The sequence below is a fragment of the Vanessa tameamea genome, chromosome 18 (assembly GCF_037043105.1).
Source record: "Vanessa tameamea isolate UH-Manoa-2023 chromosome 18, ilVanTame1 primary haplotype, whole genome shotgun sequence".
NCBI classification, from domain to species: domain Eukaryota; kingdom Metazoa; phylum Arthropoda; class Insecta; order Lepidoptera; family Nymphalidae; genus Vanessa; species Vanessa tameamea.
Genome location: NC_087326.1, coordinates 5,195,401 through 5,217,362, shown reverse-complemented (window position 1 = coordinate 5,217,362; position 21,962 = coordinate 5,195,401). Strand labels below are relative to the sequence as shown.

Below are 21,962 nucleotides of genomic sequence, written 5' to 3'. Positions count from 1 at the left end.
TAGTGGAAGAACCTTTTTAAAGTCGCTCCATTTGTCAAATGTTTATTGTTGTACATATTACTTATGTAATTGGTTTGTTTATTTCGGTTATATTCTAAAAGTGGTTGGTGAAATTTTATTCACGATGTTTAACCGCCAAGCTCGAGAAGAATAAATTAGACAAGAATTCGAATGCTCGCCGGATTGAAAAATTGACGTATTCAAGCTTGAGATGTACTTCTACAAAACAGCCCAGTATGGAACCGTCCTTATGTTGTATTATAGTATCTACTACTATACTATTATGATAATATAATATATTAATGGTTCGAGTATACTGAAAAACTATGATTTTGATGATGTTTTTAATGTTAATTTTTTTTAAAATACAACTGGAATTGTATTTAATCTTTCGACGAATACGATGCCAGGGATGTAAAAATAAAATAAGCTAAAATATTCGAAAGCGACCATCGACACGTAGCAGTTACGAGCACAATTGATTTAATTATAAAAAAAAGTCGAACTATACTTCTGCGGAAATGCAGGGTTACTGTACCAGAACCTTTGCGAGAAATAAAATACTTTTATATTAATGTAGTTATTTATTTGATAAGACTTCGACAATCTGATATCCAGAGGCTATTTTATAATTATGATTTAATATTTGCAGTTAAGGCAATTTCTGTATGCTTTTGGAGTAAATAAATTAATTATCTATTAAGTTTAACCAGCGATAACATCTTTCCCGCCAACAAGTCGTTAGTATCGCAACATATTTGCTAAGACACTTCCTAACCTATTAACAAATCAATCTGATCATTAACATCGTTTCTATTATTAGTAACTATTAGTGCACAAACATGGTATTCTTATTCAATTAACTAAAATGTAGTCAATTACGGTATACATAAAATGTTGATATATTCCCTAGGCTATATCATATGCACTAATTTTGAAACATGTCAATTACCGAATTTATTGTAAATATTCGTCAATAAAAGTAATTCAAAATTTATCAGATCTAATTCACTTTCACTCTAAGTGTTGTATAGTAGAGTAATTTTACGACCAAATTTAATTACAGTAAATTTTGTTAAAACACAATTAAACAAGTAACAGTAAATCTCTTCCATTTATAACAACCTATTAAATGCACGTTTAAACAGGCAACAGTGGCCCAAATATTACGATCAGTTTCAAGACAATACATATAAGCACGCTTTCTGCACCACATTGCACATTAAAAACCTATCCATCATACAAATATAACTCTTTGTTTCAATGTAATGATTCTACCGAAACAAAAAAGATAAGACAGAAATTCAGTCAAGAAAAATATGCTCCTAATAAATAAAGAATGTACTTTTGTATGACACAGCCATGTGTACATTACTGCATTGAGGTCATCTTAAATATATACAGAGGTATAAATATATTCAAATCCATGTAACATTGAATCACTGGTAGACATTTGATAAATTCCAAATATACATGTATAAGTTAGGAACTACATAAAGCCATTTTGGGCCACTGTCATTTGTTAATTTATTACCTATTACATTGTTACTGTTGACTCATTGGCTGTGAAATACAAAGCACTCGATGTTGTCGATGATTTTTAAGCGATATAATTTCGAGTTTATAATATACAAAGAGCACTATGATACGCATAGATGTTATATTCTCAATATTCGTCTTCCTCTGGTGGGTGAGGGTTTTCGCCGTCCATTTCCTCTGGCGGCGCAAATCCATCCTGTAATAAAACAAACCAAGTGATCATTACAATTACAAGGAAATCAAAAATATTATCCTGCACTATAAATATAATATATTGCCTCATTAAAATATTTCATTTTAGAATAATTGATATTTATGTCACTGTTAAATAATTAATGTTGTATTTTATGGTTTACCTCAGTTGCATATAAGATGTCCAGAATCTTTTGAACTATTGGAGCATTGTGCTCTTCGTCCATCTCTTGACAGATCACCTCTATATCCCGAAGTTTTCCGAAGTAGAAGTCCCTTTCCTTTTCAAGGCCGTCGACTGTTGCTTTTAATTCATTAATCTTAGAAAACGAAAAATACTAATAAAGTATAAGCATTCTTTTATTCCGTAGCTTGTTGCTAAAAGGGTCCAATGCCATGCCAATGTCAATCAAGCTTACTTTCATATGTCATATGCCTTTTTGCATAATATTGTCCATCTTAACACTATTTTTAAAAGTGATGTTGTTTTAGCACAAATAAATTTATTATTTTGTGAATAATTTGGCAAGTAATAAAATGTATTGTACAATTTATTCAAAAATGTACTTGGATCTTTTTAGCACCAAGCCACAAAACAATAATCTGCATGCGGTTTCTTAAATATTTATCTGATTCCTTATAAAGGCATGCCCTAATTAGTGAACGAGTAAGCCATGACCGAGAAAAATCACGCGTATGGATGCCATATGTTCTATGTATCTTTATATTTTACTTTTAAAACTTTTTATTAAAATTTGTGCTAACTACTTTCAATAAAGTTGGAATACATTATTTTGCTATAAACTGTAGTTTTGATTGATTTATTTCCATGAATAGTAGTGATATAATGTAAATAATTATGTTTGTCCAACTATATAATTTGAAAATTCAGTAACATCATAATTGCCACTATATTAATAAAATTACATATATACAAAATATTCAAGGTTTGGAATTTGTTTGGAGCTTAAAATGTGAATGTACATATACATAATATATATCTTGTGGACTGATGCAAGTTTGCTCATAGTATTTTCTTTCACCGCTGAGCAGAATTATTTAAGACACAAATTAAGCATGTGAAAGCCCAGGGTACTTGCCCCGATATAAGCCTACAATTTTTAACTATGTTCTCTACTCTGGGCTAACTCAGCTCTCAAGCATCTTACACAGTAGAAGCCTTTGCCCACTATTGGGATATTCAAAGGCTGGTACTGTATTTACATATATTACAGATACCTGGTGATTGAGTTCGTCAATTACTTTGGAGTCGCCTTTTCCAGTTTGGTTTATTCTGGATAAGTTGACCGGTGGAGATCTTACTGTACTGTTCGCCTTGCCAACTACACAAAAAAAAATTTAAATTATTTTCTTTTAACCAAAAACTTTCAGTAAAGTTACATAGGCAGTATAGTTACAAAACATTTTTTTTTGAACTCATCCTTTATAATAAATTAATTGCAATTTTTTTTACTCAATAAGACAAGAGTTTAATTTGCTTGAGCAATACAAAAGCATTCCATAGATAACTTCTTGTTTAAAATAGGTAAAATAATAATAGAAAAAAAAAAATAATTAAAATCAAGCTTAAATAGTGTACCAAATGATATTCATATAATATACTAATAATACATATATATATATAAATAGAAGTATAAAGTAAAAATAAATAAGAAAAGCAAAAATGATAATGGTTCGTAATAAGTTAAAGGGTCGGTATAGTACATATATTATACTGTACATAAACTTATTGTTTTATAAAAATTAAATAGAGGTCGCAATGGTTCCTGTTATTATATCAAATACATAACTTAATATAATAATTGATAAGAATATTTATATTGCTATATTCAAATACTATGCTATATTTTATATAAAAACAAATCAATTATATAAAAAGAAAAAATAACTAATAAAGTAAACAAATAGTACTGGTTTGGGGTCTAGCGGCGACTTTGGCGACGGGCGCCGCCGGCTTCTTAACTGACGGAGGCGCGCCCCGAGGCACCGCGCCGGCGGCCCCGTGCCCCATGGGCAGGCCCTCGCGCTGCGCCATGGCGTCGTACTCGGTGCCGCCGTAGTTAGCATCGAAAAACTTCTTGAACCATTGCAAGAACTCAAAGTTATCTTGGAACCGACCCTTCACCAGTCTGTCAATGGGTACTATCTACGAAAGAAAAAGGAAAGTAAAACAAAAGAAAGAAATGTTCTATGGGGTGCCGGCTACCTGTATGGGAGATCGAGATGTGCAAGCACTTAGACCGTCTGCATCGACCAGTAGCATAGTAGCAAACAATTTAGTCAGTAATTTGTGGATGTGAGAATGATATGAGCCGGTCATGCGTGACGTGTCTACGTGCGTGATGTGATTAGAGGAGCGGGATGCGTACTGCCCGAGTGGTGCATCGGCACAGCGCGGCGCGCGCGCGGCGGCGGCGGGACCGCGCCCGCGCACAGGGGCACGCCACTGTCGCACGCGCCCGACCCGATCGTTAAACCACCGCGGGCCTCAAACGCATCATACTCCCTTCCATCATAGTTGGCATCAAAAAACTTTTTAAACCACTGCAAAAACTCAAAATTATCTTGAAACCTCCCCTTGATCAGCTTGTCCACTGGTATTACCTACAAAATTACATCAGACCAATACTAAAATATTTAGAGCAAAAGTGATTTATCCCTATGTTCAATTGTTGTTCATGCAACGGTTTTAGAACAAATGTAAAACTAGTTGATTCAAAACTTTTCCACAAAAATCTAAACAGCTACATTTTCTATGATGAAAACAAATTTTTAATAATGATATTCCAAAATAGATTATCCCTGTTATAAAAATTAATGCTTTTTTTTAAAAAAATGATGATTTCTTTTAAGTATTAGTAACATTAACAGATAAGACAAAGTAAGGTGCATATTGTGAATCATATCTGCAATCTAAAATTATCCTTAGTTCATATTCAATATTAATCACCACATTTAAAGCAAAAACATTTATATATTTATTAACAAAAGTAAAATTTCCAATAATTTTAACCATCACAAAAATAATTTTCAATTTGATGATTTTCACCTTACTTACCTTATATTTGTTATTGAATGTTGAGCGGGTAAAATTACTGCTCGTCTTAAAGCGTTCATGGTTAAAATATTTCAATGATTTAAATGTAATGAAGTTATAGTTACCTTATCTACAGACATTTTTTTAAAGGCAGCCTGTAATATTTTGAAGTTTTGAATGTACTCATGTTCTAGGTTTGTCTTGAATTTAATACGCTTCATAGGAACACTACCAGGAAACAACATGTCCATGAACTGACAATACGCGGCACCGGTACATAGCTCTTCGATTTTAGCAAAGTTTGATTGAAGGCAGTCATTAACCCACGCTAACATATCGTGCCTGGATAGATTTTCCGATGTCACATTTGTGGAATACACATTTACAGCCATCTTGAACTAATATTTTGCCAACACCTAAAAACAATTTCAATATTATAAACAGTTATACTTTTACTGTGAAAATATTCACAACCGGCTAATAACCAAATCACTGCATTGTATAAAAAAGAAAGCCGATCTAAAAATAGGTCGGTACGTGTTGTACTTAAGTGTTTGATACGGCGCCTTCTTTGAATCTTAATTATATTCTTTAATAATAAACAATGAAATAAATATAACATATAATTAACAAAATTATAACAAGTTTTTTTAAGAAGCAACTAACGGCGGATGCACGTATGACAGACGACGACTCATCAAAATCTTTTTAGAGATAATTGAACGTTTAATGGCAAAAATAAAGAAACGATAATGTCACATACCTTATGAATCCAAATACCTATAATTTTGTTATTTTTATAGTTTTTTTTAAATCGAGTAAAGCGTTATAAACGTTAAATTGTTGTCCGAAAAGCTCGCCTTCGTAAGATTTGTCATAGACAAGATGGATTTTTTTTTTTAATTTTATGGCGTATCTTCTAGAATGTCTTTTTCAAGCTAAAAACCGGTAAATTTATCGATCTGTACCGTCATCATAAAAGCATAACCGGTAATACAGTTGAATATTATTTTGGATCATCTGAGTAATTGAGTATACTAACTATAACTGCCAGTGCCCCTTAATATCCTGACTAAAGAAAAAAAGGAAAGAAAGGTTTATCTTCCCATTTCAAAATGTTGGTGCTTCGCGCCTCAATATGCTTACGTATATCTCTAAGTACCAGTAGTAGTTATAAATCCAATTTTATTGAGTTCATTTCAGTGTTTAGTAATTAATTACTTCAGTTTAAAATATCTATTTAAAAAAAAGTATTTATTCTTTATCACAGTTTACAAAGCATATTTAAGATTGGATCTATCTAGTGAGCATAATATATACTCGTAATAGAGACTCTTCCATAACATCGTGTTTTATATAAGCAACTAAAGAATAAAGAAACTTTAAATTAACATAAATATAAAGATAACTGAAATTATTAATTATTACAAAGTGCAAAGCTATGAATAGTTTTTTCAATGCATGGTAGGCTGGAGAGTATAGATGATATTTTTATTAAGAAATTTGATTTTAATATACATATACAATAGAATAATATTTATTTATATTTGAGTTGACCAAATAGAGTGACAAAAATATTTAATGATAATATATTTTTCAGTGATTAATATGTTGATGTATCTCAAAGCCTGCATGATGTGATGTCTTTAACGTTTTCATAAGAAAAAAAGAGTATAATGCATCAAATGTCATATTATGTATAATGTCTATTTGCGACAGCCGTCAGATGAAAATAAAACAATAACAAGCAAATAATACTGCACACCGTCATGAGTTTAAAGTTAAATTGCCCTCGGTTTTGGACGGGTGAACAGTGTCGAGGAGAATGCGTCAAAATATTGCAGATTCTCACACCGCGTTCAATTAATTCCTTTTCTATAAAAGTACATCCTCTTAAAAATAAATAGAGTTCTTTTACTTTAGGAACTAAATAACTAATAAAGTATTATCGTATCAAATAAATTGTAAACATGGCTCAAGAAAATGAAAATATTGACGAAAATAACTCGAATATTAATTCCGTTAGTGACAATCAGATTCCTCCTCGGCCGTTTAGAATAACCATGGAATTTCCTTTATTTTTCACCATGTTATCGGTATCATTGTCAGGTAAGCTAAGAAATTATTTAAACTTAAATATATAACTAAATAACTTTAAGTGCTTAAATATATATACACAAATATGAATTAAAAATAGTTACTGTATAAATCTTGACCGCGTGAAATGGTGGCAAGAATGCTAGCAGCATTTCCCTGTTAAATCGCAATTCCGATCCTCTGGGCTAAAAACGAACCAGCCCTCCTGTCAAAATAAATACTACTACTATACATAAATATAATACTACTAAATAACTTAAGAATATTTTACAATGTAAATTTTTTGACATATTTCACCAAAAATGAGTAACTCATATTGTGTTTATTATAATTTAAATACTGTTTAGTTTGTTTATAAATATTGATAGATTTTTTCTTGCCCTTAAATTATTTATTTTCTTTCAGGTGCTGCAATAAGCAACTTAGTCTTGTACAGAACATGTGTTCATTCTTTAAACCATACTCAAGAAGAGTGTCAGGTTTTTTTATCACCAGCAAGGAACAATGGTAGTCAACATTTAGAAGAAGAAGTACAGAAGTATGCAACGTTTGTATCTATGTTGAGAACAATAATAGAATCAGTTGCGCCAGCCATCCTTTCTCTTTTCCTTGGAGTCTGGTCTGATACTCATGGAAGAAAACCTTTAGTTGTTTGGCCTTTACTTGGTGAGTAGATTTTTTTTTATTATTAAATAGATACAGCCTATGGCTTTGTTTCTGTGTGATAGTGGGGCAGATGTTAAGTAGACTATGTGTTAAATCAGGGTGTAAGCTATCTCTGCTCTATATCTAATTTAAATACATCACATGTTGTGTATGTTTTTAGTAAAACAAAAAGAAAATCCTTCTTTCCTATCTAGTTAATCGTAATTTTAATAGTCATAAGACCTCTTATTTCTTATTCATGGACCTGGTCGCTTCTTCGTTGTGGCAAATAATATAACACAAATGTATTTTAAATAATTTTGCCTTAAACACTCTTTCACACCGGATATTTCGCACGCGATGGTGCTATATTATGAGCGTACAACATACATAATTTCCCGCAAGTAAATTTGTCAGTGGGATATAAAGCTACAGAAATGAAATCATCTACAGATGCAGTTTATGAATTAAATATGTCATGGAAATTATTTTATGAATGCATCTTTATTATCTGATGTTATATACAAATACGTTTTACTCACATCCTCATGTAAAAACATAATTTTATTCCATACATTAATATTTATAATAAGTTTAACATATGCAGTATTAGCATAAGATGTATGTTTTTGCGTATTCTTTATTAAAATTAATAATGTATAAATTATATTTACAGCTATGTAAATTAAATTTGTAGCCTAGTTTTACGTATGTGTACAAATATTTAGATTTTTCGTCGCATCAAAAACAATTTTTTAAATATGTTTTAATTTTCTAAGAATTTTAATGCGTTATTTACTTCGTCATAATTAACTTGTTTTCTGACTACTCTTCAACGTAATGAAGCATAATTAGCAAACAATGGAATGAGATAATTATTTTTAAAGAAAGAGTTTCTCTCTTTCTTTAAAAATAATTATCTATAAATACTTAAAATAAAAAAGGACATAAAATCGGCATTTTAATATAGACTTATTTTAATTTATTCTACTGATATAAAATTGATGAGTTCTTTGAACTAAATTTAAAGTGATTAAATCAAGAACTTTACGTTAAACAATCTAATGTTCTAGCTCTTATATAAAAGCGTTTCATGGTCTACTCAATCAAAAGGTTCTGACAAATCACAAAATACGTTAAATTAGTGTTGCATATCGATAGTCCACTATTGATAGTTAAGGTGTTAGCGATAGTATTACAAAAACCATTTCTTTTAACCTAAACTATCGATAGTCTAAAACTATCGATACTATGGATAGTATCAATAGTATCGCTGCTACCAATAGTATTGCTTACAGAGAGCTGCGATACTATCGATAGTACTATCGATATCCTGAATAGTTTTCGAGGTCAACTATCGATAGGCAATGCTGACTCAAATGTTAAAAAAGTACTATTCCTATTCTATTGTATCAGTAATGTTGAGCCGAGCTGAGCAATAATGAAATCGGCGAGAAGTTATATATATATTTTTTAATTTATGCTCCAAGATATAAGTACAAAATTATATCTATAATTATAGAGACCACGTCTATGTTAAGTTTTTTTGTATTAAAACTACTTTGTCACCGGGAAATTAATTGACATCCTTCGCACGATTCATTTGATTTTATAATATTAAAAGCTTTGAATACTTTTGTGATATTTACTGCAGTGACTATTTACTTACTAATGTAATCAATACAATAACAGTTATCACATAATCAATGCAAAACAAATATTATTAGTGAATAGTAATAGTTTAGGTTGTAACTACGACAATTTTTGTTATAATAATAAACAGACAATCTTCATACAAATATGTTTTGTCACTAATTTCGATCATTACAAAATATTTAAAAAGAAATCGCGTAATCACAGCTCTTTCGCAAGAAAAAAATTAAAATAAAATTAGCTTATTCATTATATTTTATTTAGAACTAGCGACCAGCCTCGGCTTCGCACGCGTGCAATGCTGATACTAAATATATTATGTACTAGAGAATGTCTTACAACGTTCACAGGTTTTCAGTCATTAGACAATACAAACCGCTTTGTCCCTGCGTTTTAAATCTGTAACATCTTCGAAAATATTTATTTAAATTACATGCTGTAAAGGGCCATATTGATCTATATTAAATGCACAATGTATTTAAGTTCCTTAATTAGATAAGGATTAATGCTGTATTGCTTAAAGTTAAAAATAAACCATTATTTCTCGTAAAAAGTAAAGGATATAAAATGGTTATTGTGGGTTATCCCTAAGAGATAGACATATATCATCGTGGACTTTTATGAAGACCTTTATAAGGTATACAATACTGTAGTACATTATTTTGATCCATCTCGTAGTGTTCAGCCAGCGTTTGCAATGTAAGCGCAAAAATGTGTTTATTTACGACATCACTTCAGAAACCTCTAAAGTTATGAATGTTTCTCTACTATATTGTGCATGTATTATACATATAAACCTAACTCTTGAATCAATCTTTCTATTATAAAAAACCGCATCAAAATCCGTTGTGTAATTTTAAAGATCTAAGCATACGGACAGACAGCCGTAAGCGACTTTGTTTTATACTATAATATAACGAATATTGAATTAGATCTATAAATAAATAAACTTGTTTATACATGTTTTCTTTTCGTTTTAATATGGCTATTTTTATTATAATTTTATGCAGTCTAAAATTTAAATTTAAAATGTAATTTATCGATTTACTTTTGACCTTTTATAAATGTGATAGATATTACAATCGTACGGTGATATCGCTAAGTGACCAAAAAACTTGCAATAGGTATCTAAAGATTCAACCAAGCTGAATACGATTTCTAGAAAATTCTTTGTTTAAACTTTAAGAAAAGTTTTATTAATAAGTATATAGTATTAAAGTGTGTGTGAGTTAATAAAGTAGCAGAACATGCAAATGATGATGAACGTGCACTACCCCTGGGAAGATACTCATCACATTCTACCGCCTAACAGCTGTACTTAGTATTATATAACTTTGAGCCGGTTTCCGAGAGCTAGTTTAAATATAGGCATGAGGGACATAACATCTTAGTACCCAAGATCGGTGGCGCATTGCCGGTGTAAGAGATGGTTAATATTTCTTACAGTGCCAGTGTCTGGGCGTTAGTGACCACTTACCATCAGGTGGCCCATTTGCCTGTCCACCTACTTATTTTAAATAAAGAAAATAAAATAAACTAAAAACAACATAAACTAGATATGTTTGTACATTTATAGCGTTAAGTTTCATATTTCTTCTCTTTTAGGAATGTCTCTGAGTGGTGGTCTGATCGTTATCTACAGTATGTTGGAGAGTTTAGGCCCATGGTGGTTTATCCTCACTTCCATACCAGTTTCATTGTCTGGTGGTTTTACGGCTATGTTCACGGGGTCCTACTGCTATGTGAGCGACATCACTACCAAAGATAAGAGATCTCTTAGGTAAGTAATATGAACCTAATGTTCTCCAAGAAAATAATACATTAAGAAAGGTTCTCTCAGAAAGGAGTAATAATTATAATCTAATAATCTTACGTTCCATTCTCTCCTATTGACTGATTAAGATTGACCTTAGTAGAAGATGTCAAACCTAAGCTCCATTACAATTAATCCCTGACGCACAAATCAAGGACCTATATCTGAAATGGCTGCCCAGGCGAATGTGATAGCCTGATCTGTACCTTATAACAAAAATTGAAACTGATTGGTTAATAACAACAGTCTTGTCGATCTTTTCTTTATTTCGGTTCCTAGCTCCAAGGTACATAGTTTAAGTTTTCTGTAGAAATTACTTGTATAATATTTAATTTCTTATTTCATAGGATGACGATAGTCGAAGCATCGGTATCAGCTGGCAGTGTTATTGGTGCCGTGGCTAGTTCGTATGTATTGCGAGCTGTTGGAAATGTATACTTGCTGTTGATATCAGCTATGTTGTTCGTAGTAGCTTATGTTTTTACCAATGTTTGCTTGAAAGAATCTTTAGCTAACGCTGTCCAGGTATGTTATTTATTATAATTTAAAAAAAAATACCCCATTTGTAATTAAACTCCTAATTGTGATTGTCTTCAGACAGCATGGTAGGTACTTTGATTTATTCCTATATTATGCAGAAGCTGCTCGCCCCGACTTAGCTCGGCTATATTATAAATTCATGCATACCATACATGACTTTTGCGAAACTTTAACCGTTTACGCAGAGCTCGCAGCAATAGCGCTCAAAAGATATAATTTATTCCCGTTTTACAACATTTTTCATTGATACTCCGTTCCTTCCGGTTAATATGTAATATTGTAGCCTTTAGCGTTCCTCAATAAATTGGCTGTCTAAAACTGAAATACTTTTTCAAATCGGACTAGTTGTTCTTGAGATTAGCGCGTTCAACCATATAAACAATCAAACTCTTCCGATTTATAATATTATTATATAGATATAAAATTTCATCCATTTGATTCCAAAACGTTCTTGGTGAAAGCGGAAGACTCCGTATACGAGCTACATGTAGCATAATAATTGTAAATTTCTTGTTCCAGGGAGGTATATCAACAGTATTAGACATTAAACTTATGAAAGAGATGTTTGTCGAATGTTTCAAAAAGCGACCAAATCATGGACGTGCCCAAATACTCTTGCTGACATTTGCGAACAGCTTGTCAATATTCCTTATGTACGGTCTCATGAGTTTGGAGTACATGTACACGAGGCAAAGACTGCACTGGGCGATAAAACAATATACTATATATTCGGCTTTTAACACGACGATATCATTCTTCGGATCTTTCTTCGGTGTGATATTAGTCCAGAGACTGTTCAAAGTGACGGATTTGGCGTTCTCTATCGTTGCTTTCTCATCGTCAACTGCCCATTATTTAATTAAAACATTCGCTACTGTTTCGTGGCATATGTATCTGGGTGAGTTGTTTGTTTGATTTTAATATATTTAATAAATTTATATCAGTTTTCATACGAAGTATTATCAATACAACAAAATCAAAGTACAAATTTTATATTTATCACGTTCTAATAATAAATATAGTTTACAGGGTTCATTTTAGAATTTAATATATTTAATATTTATATTCGATCTTAAACAAAGTATATAAAACCGAAAGAAAATAATTGATTTGTTTTTATTGTTTTTGTTTTAAACGTTACATTGTACAGCCTCGACTATTTAGATGCCCGAGATATATTTTTAACTAAGAAAATGAATCTTAATTGTAATTGAACGACAAAAGCGTTCTGAATTGAATTAATTAATTCAGCATTAGTTTGCTATAAATTTGTTATTTATTTATTCGTAATGTACGATAATGTGACAAATAATAAAATAACAAACTGTACCTAATGTTTTTTGCGGTTATATTGTTTAATTCGACGTTTCATCTATTTAATTCGAATGATTTTAAAATTATTCAACTTGCATGTGTTGAGGAGCGACTGTTGTTCTATACCTAAATATTTTTAATACAGATATTTGTCTTATTGAGTTTTATTTGATAACGTATACATATATCAATACAAGATTCAATATTACGTGAATAAGTACGGAACGTATCACCACTGTCAAAGTTTTATTGAAAGGAACATTTTCATCTGTTTATTTCGTACTTAATACTCGTATTATCTAATGTCCGATCTTCGTAGCGATGCCTCTTTATTTTTGTACAATCAATAGTTCGTTACTACATTATTCACAATTATGCCAAAAACTGTATCAAACTGTCAATAACAAAATGGCTTAGACCAAAAGAAAGACTATATACAGACAAAGAAACATATTAAAGATCAACTTTATATTAAGCACCTAAAATGAAGTCTTAATAGTGTGATAATATTAGAAATTTATACAAAAATAGAAAACACGTTGTGTCGGATTTAGACAGGTAATATCATTTACAGTTGTGTGTCTTTAATTTAGTACTAAACAAGATGGCGCCAACGACTTTGTATTCGTTCGAGCGCTTTTTAAGACGATAACATTAGCGTGAACTATTTTCGTACAATTTAATTTTTCGTATCAATTTGAGGATCAAAATCACCGTTTTTCATGTTTAGTAATATTCTATATGTATTCTATGTATTCATACCAAAAGTCTAGTCAGCGGGCCTAAGTTCGTTCTACTTTCAAGTTTCCTATTTCAAGTTTGTAGTTTTGCTAGAAACATCTATAGTATTGGGGTCATTACAAACGACTCTTTGGTATATATCTAACGATAAGTCGAACCTAGCTTAATACGCTACAAACAAGTAACTAAATTAAGACGAGTCGTTATGTGAAATCATTTCTTCGATTGATTTTTACATATCATTTTAGTTTCCAAGATTGGTGGCGCGTTTGGCATTTAACGGTGAATATATATCTCACAGTGCCAATATCAATGGACAATGGTGACCACCTACTATAAGGTGACCCATCTACCAGTCTGCCAACTTATACAAATGAAAACAAAACTGCCCACTTAATTATAATACCTAAATAGTTTGCCGTTTATAACAATTATATATATTTTTAGGTTATTTGAATAACGAACAATGAATAATTTCTTGTAATAAATTAGTTCTTGTTACTTTAACCTAATCAAATCGTATAAGTAGTTAAGATAAACAAATCTTATATTTACATATTTCATTCGATTTCCTAATGATAAGCTCTGCTTTATTATTCTGTACGAACTTATATCCATTTAAATTTTCCTTCCAAAGTTTCGATAACTTTGCCGATTCAAAGGTTCATCACGAATCCGTACTGAATATCATATAAAAATCTCGTCTACTATTTCCTTTTCAATTCGTTTATTAATGTGAAAGTTTATTTATCTTGCTCACACAAATGTACTGCGGTTGGGAAAGGCTTTACGAAATTGCACATATAGATTAAGGGTATTTTAAATAATTCTAAATGTTACCCGTATAATGTTAATTATTTTATTATTTTTCTATTATTCAATAGCACTTAACCTGAATGCATAAAATATCATCAATAAACAACAATACAACGTTACTTAGTAATTACAACATTAAGGGCTTAATGTAACTATGAAAATGATTATATGGATTTTAAATAAATAATTTAGTACGTAGTTATTACATCTAGATATTTCTAGTAATTATGAATGTATTGTAACAGCATTATTATTTTCAGCTTCTGCTATATCTCTGTTTAGAGGTTTGTCGTCACCTCTGATAAGATCGCTGCTGACGAAGATACTGCCTCCGCAAGATATAGCGAAGGTGTTTGCGCTGATGTGTACGATCGAGGGCATCAGTCCACTGATATCGCCTGCGTTGTATAACTCATTGTATGCCTTCACGATATCATCATTCCCAGGTGCCATATACGTGCTGAGTGCGGCGATAACCACTTTATGTGGAATATTCTTAGGGTAAGTAAAAAAAAACAAGTTTTATACGTTTTAAAAGTTTCTTCTCGTTATAGTGAATACTGTGTTTAATAATACATTTTTAATTTGTATGGATAATTGTCGTCATTCAACACAACATCTTGAGGAGAAGTTATATTAAATTGTTGTGTTTTAACCAAAATTTTTCTTGTGTCATATATACGTATAACAAGACTTCATGGATATAATTTTTCTACAAATCGCTTGTTATTAAGTTGTGAGTTCATGTAATAGCTTCGTTCATCGAGCTAATCTAAATATTAGATTTGAATTGCAAAATATCTTTAAATTAATTATTAATTGCCTTGCATGAACGGTCAGATGCACGAACTGCAGAAATATGTAAAAAAAAAAATTAATAAATAGAAAATATAAACGTCATTTAAATGTAATTAAATTAATCTTCATCTCAAAACATTATATATAAATACATTACACATAGGGATCGGATTTCCGATGTCTTACTATTGCTTCTCCTCCAGGATATGTTTATAAACTCAACTGATTTGAAAATTTAATCTTTGATTACGCGCACGTTGCGGGATGCTAGCAAAACAAGTTTTCTTTTTTCTATCATTTGAATTTGGCGCACCCAGGCCACATACTTCGGTTTGAGAAGATCCCTCTACTCTTACATCCGGGTGTGATAAAAAAAATACTCAAAATTTTAAAATTATGTACCGACTACGAGAAAAATAGTATTCTCGGACTAGACAAAAGAAAAGATAACATTTGTATATTTACAACTAGTTCCTTAAAAAAAAAACATTATGGATAAGCATTAGCCGAGAATTTTATAAAAAATATAATTATAATACCGGTGCTAGCTTCACTTAATATAGTTCTGTAAAACGACGATTCAAAAGTGCTTGTAAAAACCTACTCGAATAAGGTATATTTTGATTTTGATTTTTGAATTAATAATGCGCAGGAGTACAAGGCAGAACGCGAAGACCGGTTTTAATGAACGTTTTACACTCTGGTTATTAACCTGTAACCACACGTTCTGAACGTTATTAGTGGACAGAATTTTATTTATTTAAAAATTAACCGTTTCCCTGTGATTTTTGATTCGCTACATATTTATTAATAATCTATATATATATTTCATATACTTATAATTATTGTTGTTGTCATTATTCAATAATATTTACTTGGATTATAAACAACTCGTGTAAATGTGTAATTGTATATCTGTACCTATTCATGTACCTACAAATCGTGACAAAATCATATAAGAACATCTTATTTTGAGAAATGAACACATTTATAATCTTAATCACCTTACATTATTAACTTACAAATAACAAAACAGTATTGCTGTGTTATAAGGAATACTTCACTTGGTTGACTTAGAATTAAATAGTTAAGAAGAGATTTATATTTCATACGTTTCTAGTGTCAGGTCAAAGGTATATTAATCAGAAATAATAGCACGATGGGTTTAAAAAAAAAAAATTGCCTTCAACTTCGCTGGCGTTGCTTGTATTGTACGTACAGTAAGTTATACGAATTATGTAAAGTGACTTTTCAGTTTTCTTATTCTTCCTGCAAATAGTAATTTATAAGCGCAGCTTATTGTGTCCGATACGATACTACTTTATCATATTTACGTATTATTTTAATACAAATAAATATATTGTTATTAATTTATATTGGAAATCGGTTTATTGATTATTGTTATTAATAATAATTATTGTTATTAATTTATATTGGAAATCGGTTTATTGATTGCAAAAGTTTTAAACTCTTAATTTTATTTCTTTACAAACAAGGTCCTTAATCTTAAATGGAAAAATAAATGCATTTAAATCCTTTTTTTTATATTTACGACCGGTTGCCAACTCCGTCGTCCGTAATGTAATAAATAAAAATGTTTTCGTCTAAATTGAAGTCGTGTGTCTTGCTTGTGTCTTATGTGTTCTGACTAAAAAGTTTTTATATACTTTTGGAAAAAACACTTAATTTTATATTATACTTATTATTACGCGTCTGTTGCAAATATTTAGCATAATGTCCACATGTCCACTGTTTTGATCCGGTTTGATGGGTTAGTGAGCTAATATAACTATTGGCGCAAGGTGTCCTTTGTCTGTAGTTCCCAAGTATGGTAGGTAAATATGTGTACACTTACCATCGGGGGACCTATTTGTTGGTTCGCCTAACGTGCGAATATAAATTGGAATTGAAAATGACGTCCCCTCAAACTCGTATTAATTCGTAATTGTCAGAGACAATAAATTGACAACGCAATATTTTACTTCTAACGTTATAAAATTATAACTATTATTTTAATGAATAATGTATACAACTTGAATTCGTTTTACGAAAAAAGTTGCATATTAATATGTAATAGTATTCGAGTACGATTTGGATTACGATTAGATTTTATATTTTAACGTAATATTCAATTATATATACATTCAATAAATGAAGCAAATTAATATTTAAAATATAGGATCCAACAATGATGGGATCCAAGTGAAGGATAAGCATGAATACTTTTCGCAACAGTTCAATGACTTATTCTTGAGGTCTATATAGTAGGTAAGAGTAATTAAAGACCGCTACATTTTAGAGAAAGAGACAACCAGAGCGAGAGAGATGAATATAGAGGAGATTTCATAGTTCTGTCCTTTATTTACTCAGGTAGTAAGTCCTTTACTTTATATTTCGTTGCATTAAAAATTTAAGTTAAAAATCGACTAAACAATTGAGAGTTCTCGCAATAGTATACAATGAAACGTATTGTTATAAGGACTTAAAGCGGTGTCCCAAAACAGCGGGTGTTCTGTTGCTATCCGATATGTATTTGTTCACTAGACTTTTCAATTTTTTCTTGAATATTGAAGTTAATGATTGTATTCTCCAAGGCCCAAAATTTAAAAGTATTTTTGTAATTTTATGTCTGACCGCTTGTTGTATTAAATAAGGCAGACGTTCTTTGTTATTTTGTTATTGATGGAAAAAATTTAATTTGTTAGATTTTGTTTAGAAATAAATCCGATCAAACCAATTATGTTTTATTAGAATATAATTGGATCAAACTTTATCATTCTGCTCATTCTGTACCGTGTTGATTTTTTTATATGTCATGTAACTTGGCAGATTGACAATTTTGCCACCTCATGGTGGCCATTGCCCATTAACACTGGCACTATAAGAAATATTAGCGATTACTTCAATGCGCCCCCAACCTTGGGTACTAAGATGTTATCCCTTGTAACTGGAACACAATCATTTGTGTTCACATTACCGTGCGTGTCGTAACAATACAAAACATCGTATGAATAATTGTTACCGTCATAACGTATTTGACATTTTTATAAAAACTTTTGTCACGAACGCATTTTTTAATATCGACTGTATTCGCGTAGCCTACACGCATATATGTATATATACAAGCTCTTTTAAATTTTCACAATAGAACATAAATCTTATCATAAAGCGCCAATGTCAACCGGCTACCGTCAGGTGTCCAATTTGCCTTAAAAAATTTCATAAAGATAAATTGTAAAAATTCAGTATATACATGAAATATATAGGTATTGTATACTGTTTTATAATACTTTTTATTGCAGTCGTTTGAACTGACCTTGCGCTACACGGATATTGTTGCTTGCAATTTAATTGCGATAAACATGTCCCTGTTGAAGCGTAATCTTTTTATTTAATCGAGAGTTACATCCTTTTTTTTGTAATTGACCAATTAAATAGCGGCTCGACTCTTAAGGAGATGGTTTAGCGCTAATAAGACCACTAACGCACCAGCCTGGATTGGTTATATGGGCAGAATTTCTTCAGCTACTTAAACACCCATCGAGCGCGGGATGAATACAAAAACTAGGCACATAGTGTTTGCACTCGTCATCATCGTTTAGGATTCAAGTTTTTTACTACACTTACACATGTAGGTACTTATATAGTCTTGATAGTATTCGTTGTGTAGGATACAATTTTATTTATAATGACAGTAAATTGTGATGACCATAATACATAACTAAAATTGATATACGTGCCTTGTGATATTTCTAGTAGGTATATCTTTATCTGTCTCCAAACCAATTAGTTATCTTATAACACAATGAGATCGTTGATTCGACCCCTGTCGGGATTCGTAATGAAAGTATTATTAGGTTTTTCTATGTAGAAACACTGAGTCACAGGGTGGCATTGTTTACACACCCGTGTCTCGGAAAGCAGAGTCGCTGGTCTTGCGCCTGAACTGTTTCCGGGTACTCGATATTGTGAAAGTGAGGGATAAGGGAGTTGACGCACTTGTGAACTATAAGCCCTGGACAGATGGCTAGTCTCCTTGTCAATGGCTTCCTTTGGAAATTGGGTCAGGAGAACAACATAAAATTGGATAATATTTGTATAATATTATATATTTACAAATAAAGATTAAGGCGACAAATACAAAACTAAACCGTATTTAAAACAAAGTTGGTAGTTACATAGTAATCATAGAATTCGAATTTGTTTATTCTATAAGATAAATTACTTTGTAGAAATAGGTTAAATACTTAAAAAAAATATTATTGTTAAATATTAATTTAAATTAATAATTTAATTTTCCACGTGATAATTGTAAGCGGTTCTATATTTAAATATTTTATTTCTCAAGAGTTTAATTTTGTGTCTTTTTAAAAGTATTGCCTTTACGTTTATTCGTGGACTGAGTTTTTTTATCTTTCATAAGGCGAAAACTACTGATTATGATGTCTGGATTGTTTTTTTAATTGAATTTAGATTATTATTTTTTTATAATTACAAAACAAAATTAAGAAAGTTGTGTGGGCTGAACGATTTTTTTTTTAATTAGTAATCATCAAATAAGTAATTAATAAAGATTATTTCTTTTCAGATTTGTGCAATACTTCAGATGGCGACAAACGTCCATAATATATGACAGTTTATCCAACGAATCGTAATTTTGTAACCATGATAACAGCATCTAGGTACTTAAACGTCACAAATAATAATAACAAAATAAATAGTTACATAAATAGTTTATTTGTTAGTATATCATACTCGTGCCTTATAATGACAAAAATGTCTATTAACTTACTATTATATTATAGTTTATGTACCTCAAGTTGCTGTCTACGGTTTGTTTTTTTTTTATTACCAATAATTTGAGGGACGAGAAGTTATTTTAGTAATATAAAAATGTTTTTTTTTTTTTTAATTTTTGATGTTTAATCTAGATCTGTCATAATTGTGTGAATGTCACTTTGAACGCCATTCTGTGAATGGATCTCAAAATTATCATAAGACATCTGAAATGACTTCGAATATATTTTTTATAGTTAATGCGTTTGATAATTAATAATAAATAGTCTATTTAATATAAGTAATGTAGATTATAATTTGTATACTTTAAAGTCAACATTAACAATATAAATACGTACTTGATAATTTTTTTATGTAATAAGATCGCGTATGAAAATATCTGAAACATCTTAAAACAATTTACAGTATGTTTGCTTAAAGTGTAAAAGCGGAAATGTAATATTAACCGGGTAAATAAAAATGGCTACATACGCGGTGTGCACTAATTGCGCAGTTTGTTTGCCATTGATATAACTTATCGTTTGATGGTGATAAAACAAATTGTAGATCACCCGAGGGCTTAGAAAAGTATTTGTTTATTTTATGTGTATGACTGTAAACATACTGCGGAATCTGATTGAGTCGTTTCGATGCAGTTATGTAAACCGCACTAAAACTGTTTCTAAACGGCAATTTTGCAGCTGCCCTGCAGTTTTAATGTAGACCGTGTGTAAACATTAATTGGTTAGTACATGTAAGTAAAAGTAATAATTTTGAAGAAAACTTTTTACTCGATAGTAACAGGTGCTAATTACATCACCCCTTATTTTTATATTTTGTACCTTTTTGAAGTATCTCAGTAATGAACTGCATAAAATAAACTGTGATATTAACAAAATGATATTAAAATAAAATATTTACCGAAATATAAATGTAATTATTTACTCAACAGAATTATGTAGATTATTTTAGTTAAAACATAGACCGCCTTTAAATATATCATGTGTAATAGACTAAATATAAAAAGTGTAAATCAATGACCTATTTTATTTTGTTATACTTTTTTACATAGTAATAAAGTGTATCTAAAAATTGACCTTTAGTTTGACCGATGACTTACATATTTGTAGCTAAGATTAAAATAAAATTTGTAAATGTATTAAATTACATAAGTATCGCTTATAATATTGTACACTCAAGTACAATTAAATAAATTGTGAAAATTTTATTAATTACAATTATTATGCTGACTGTACTCATAGTGATTGCACTTTGAGTTAATTTATTATATTTACAGAATCGTTTATTTTATTAATACAGCTTATAAAAAATAAATTCAAATGTCGAACAATGTCGAATTGCTCTATATCAGAATAAAGGTAAAAAAAACTAAGGTTGCAAAATTAAAATTTTGGTCCAATATTGCACTTTATAATAACATCATTAAGGATAATTGTCAAACGTAGTGACAGAAGTAAAATGTTACATTTTCAATATCTATAAATTATATGAATGTTTATATGTGTTAATATTTTAAATGATTATATTTTTAAGGTCAAAGAAATAAACCTATTCAGATTTTAAAACAAAGGGCAGATGGAGAGCGCAGAATATTAGAGTGAATCAACAAAAGCGAATGCTAATTCCCAGTAGTCTACGACGCGTCTTTTTGTTTTAGTTAAATGGTCTTAAAAAATCCCGATCGCATCCGTAAACTTACTTTTAATTGCATTATGACAGAAACAGGTTGACTGGGATTTTTGAGATTTTGTATAATACATAATTTTAAGAAATCGATACTCGATTGAAGAAACTTTGTACAATATTTTTAAAATAGGAAACTTTTATTAAAATCGTCAAATTTTCAGACTTTGACCACAATAGAAATATTTTTTTATTGCCTTAGAATTCATTGAAATATATATCATCGTTAGTTTAATCTCAGTATTTTATGAAACAGCTTTACTAGCCTATTCAAAT

General features: G+C 30.5%; 2 protein-coding genes across 3 annotated transcripts; one reads left to right on the top strand and one right to left on the bottom strand.

Moving 5' to 3' along the window:
* Nucleotides 1–564: 564 nt before the first annotated feature.
* LOC113399541 (microtubule-associated protein RP/EB family member 1) lies at nucleotides 565–5,804 on the bottom strand. Of its 2 annotated transcripts, none has more exons than XM_026638696.2 (6): nucleotides 5,553–5,804; nucleotides 4,915–5,205; nucleotides 4,122–4,356; nucleotides 2,971–3,074; nucleotides 1,896–2,051; nucleotides 565–1,735 (listed from the first exon to the last, which is right to left on the bottom strand). In XM_026638696.2, exons 2-6 carry the CDS (start codon nucleotides 5,179–5,181, stop codon nucleotides 1,667–1,669), a joined length of 831 nt encoding a protein of 276 aa, XP_026494481.1. In that variant the 5' UTR covers nucleotides 5,182–5,205; nucleotides 5,553–5,804; the 3' UTR covers nucleotides 565–1,666. The 2 variants fall into 2 exon arrangements, with proteins under 2 accessions (XP_026494481.1, XP_026494474.1); XM_026638689.2 differs by lacking the exon at nucleotides 4,122–4,356 and adding an exon at nucleotides 3,664–3,898.
* A 740-nt stretch (nucleotides 5,805–6,544) lies between these two features.
* LOC113399376 (probable peptidoglycan muropeptide transporter SLC46) lies at nucleotides 6,545–19,999 on the top strand. The gene is made up of 7 exons (XM_026638499.2): nucleotides 6,545–6,898; nucleotides 7,292–7,552; nucleotides 10,790–10,964; nucleotides 11,345–11,522; nucleotides 12,057–12,435; nucleotides 14,669–14,909; nucleotides 19,795–19,999. Exons 1-7 carry the CDS (start codon nucleotides 6,760–6,762, stop codon nucleotides 19,859–19,861), a joined length of 1,440 nt encoding a protein of 479 aa, XP_026494284.2. The 5' UTR covers nucleotides 6,545–6,759; the 3' UTR covers nucleotides 19,862–19,999.
* Nucleotides 20,000–21,962: the final 1,963 nt, after the last annotated feature.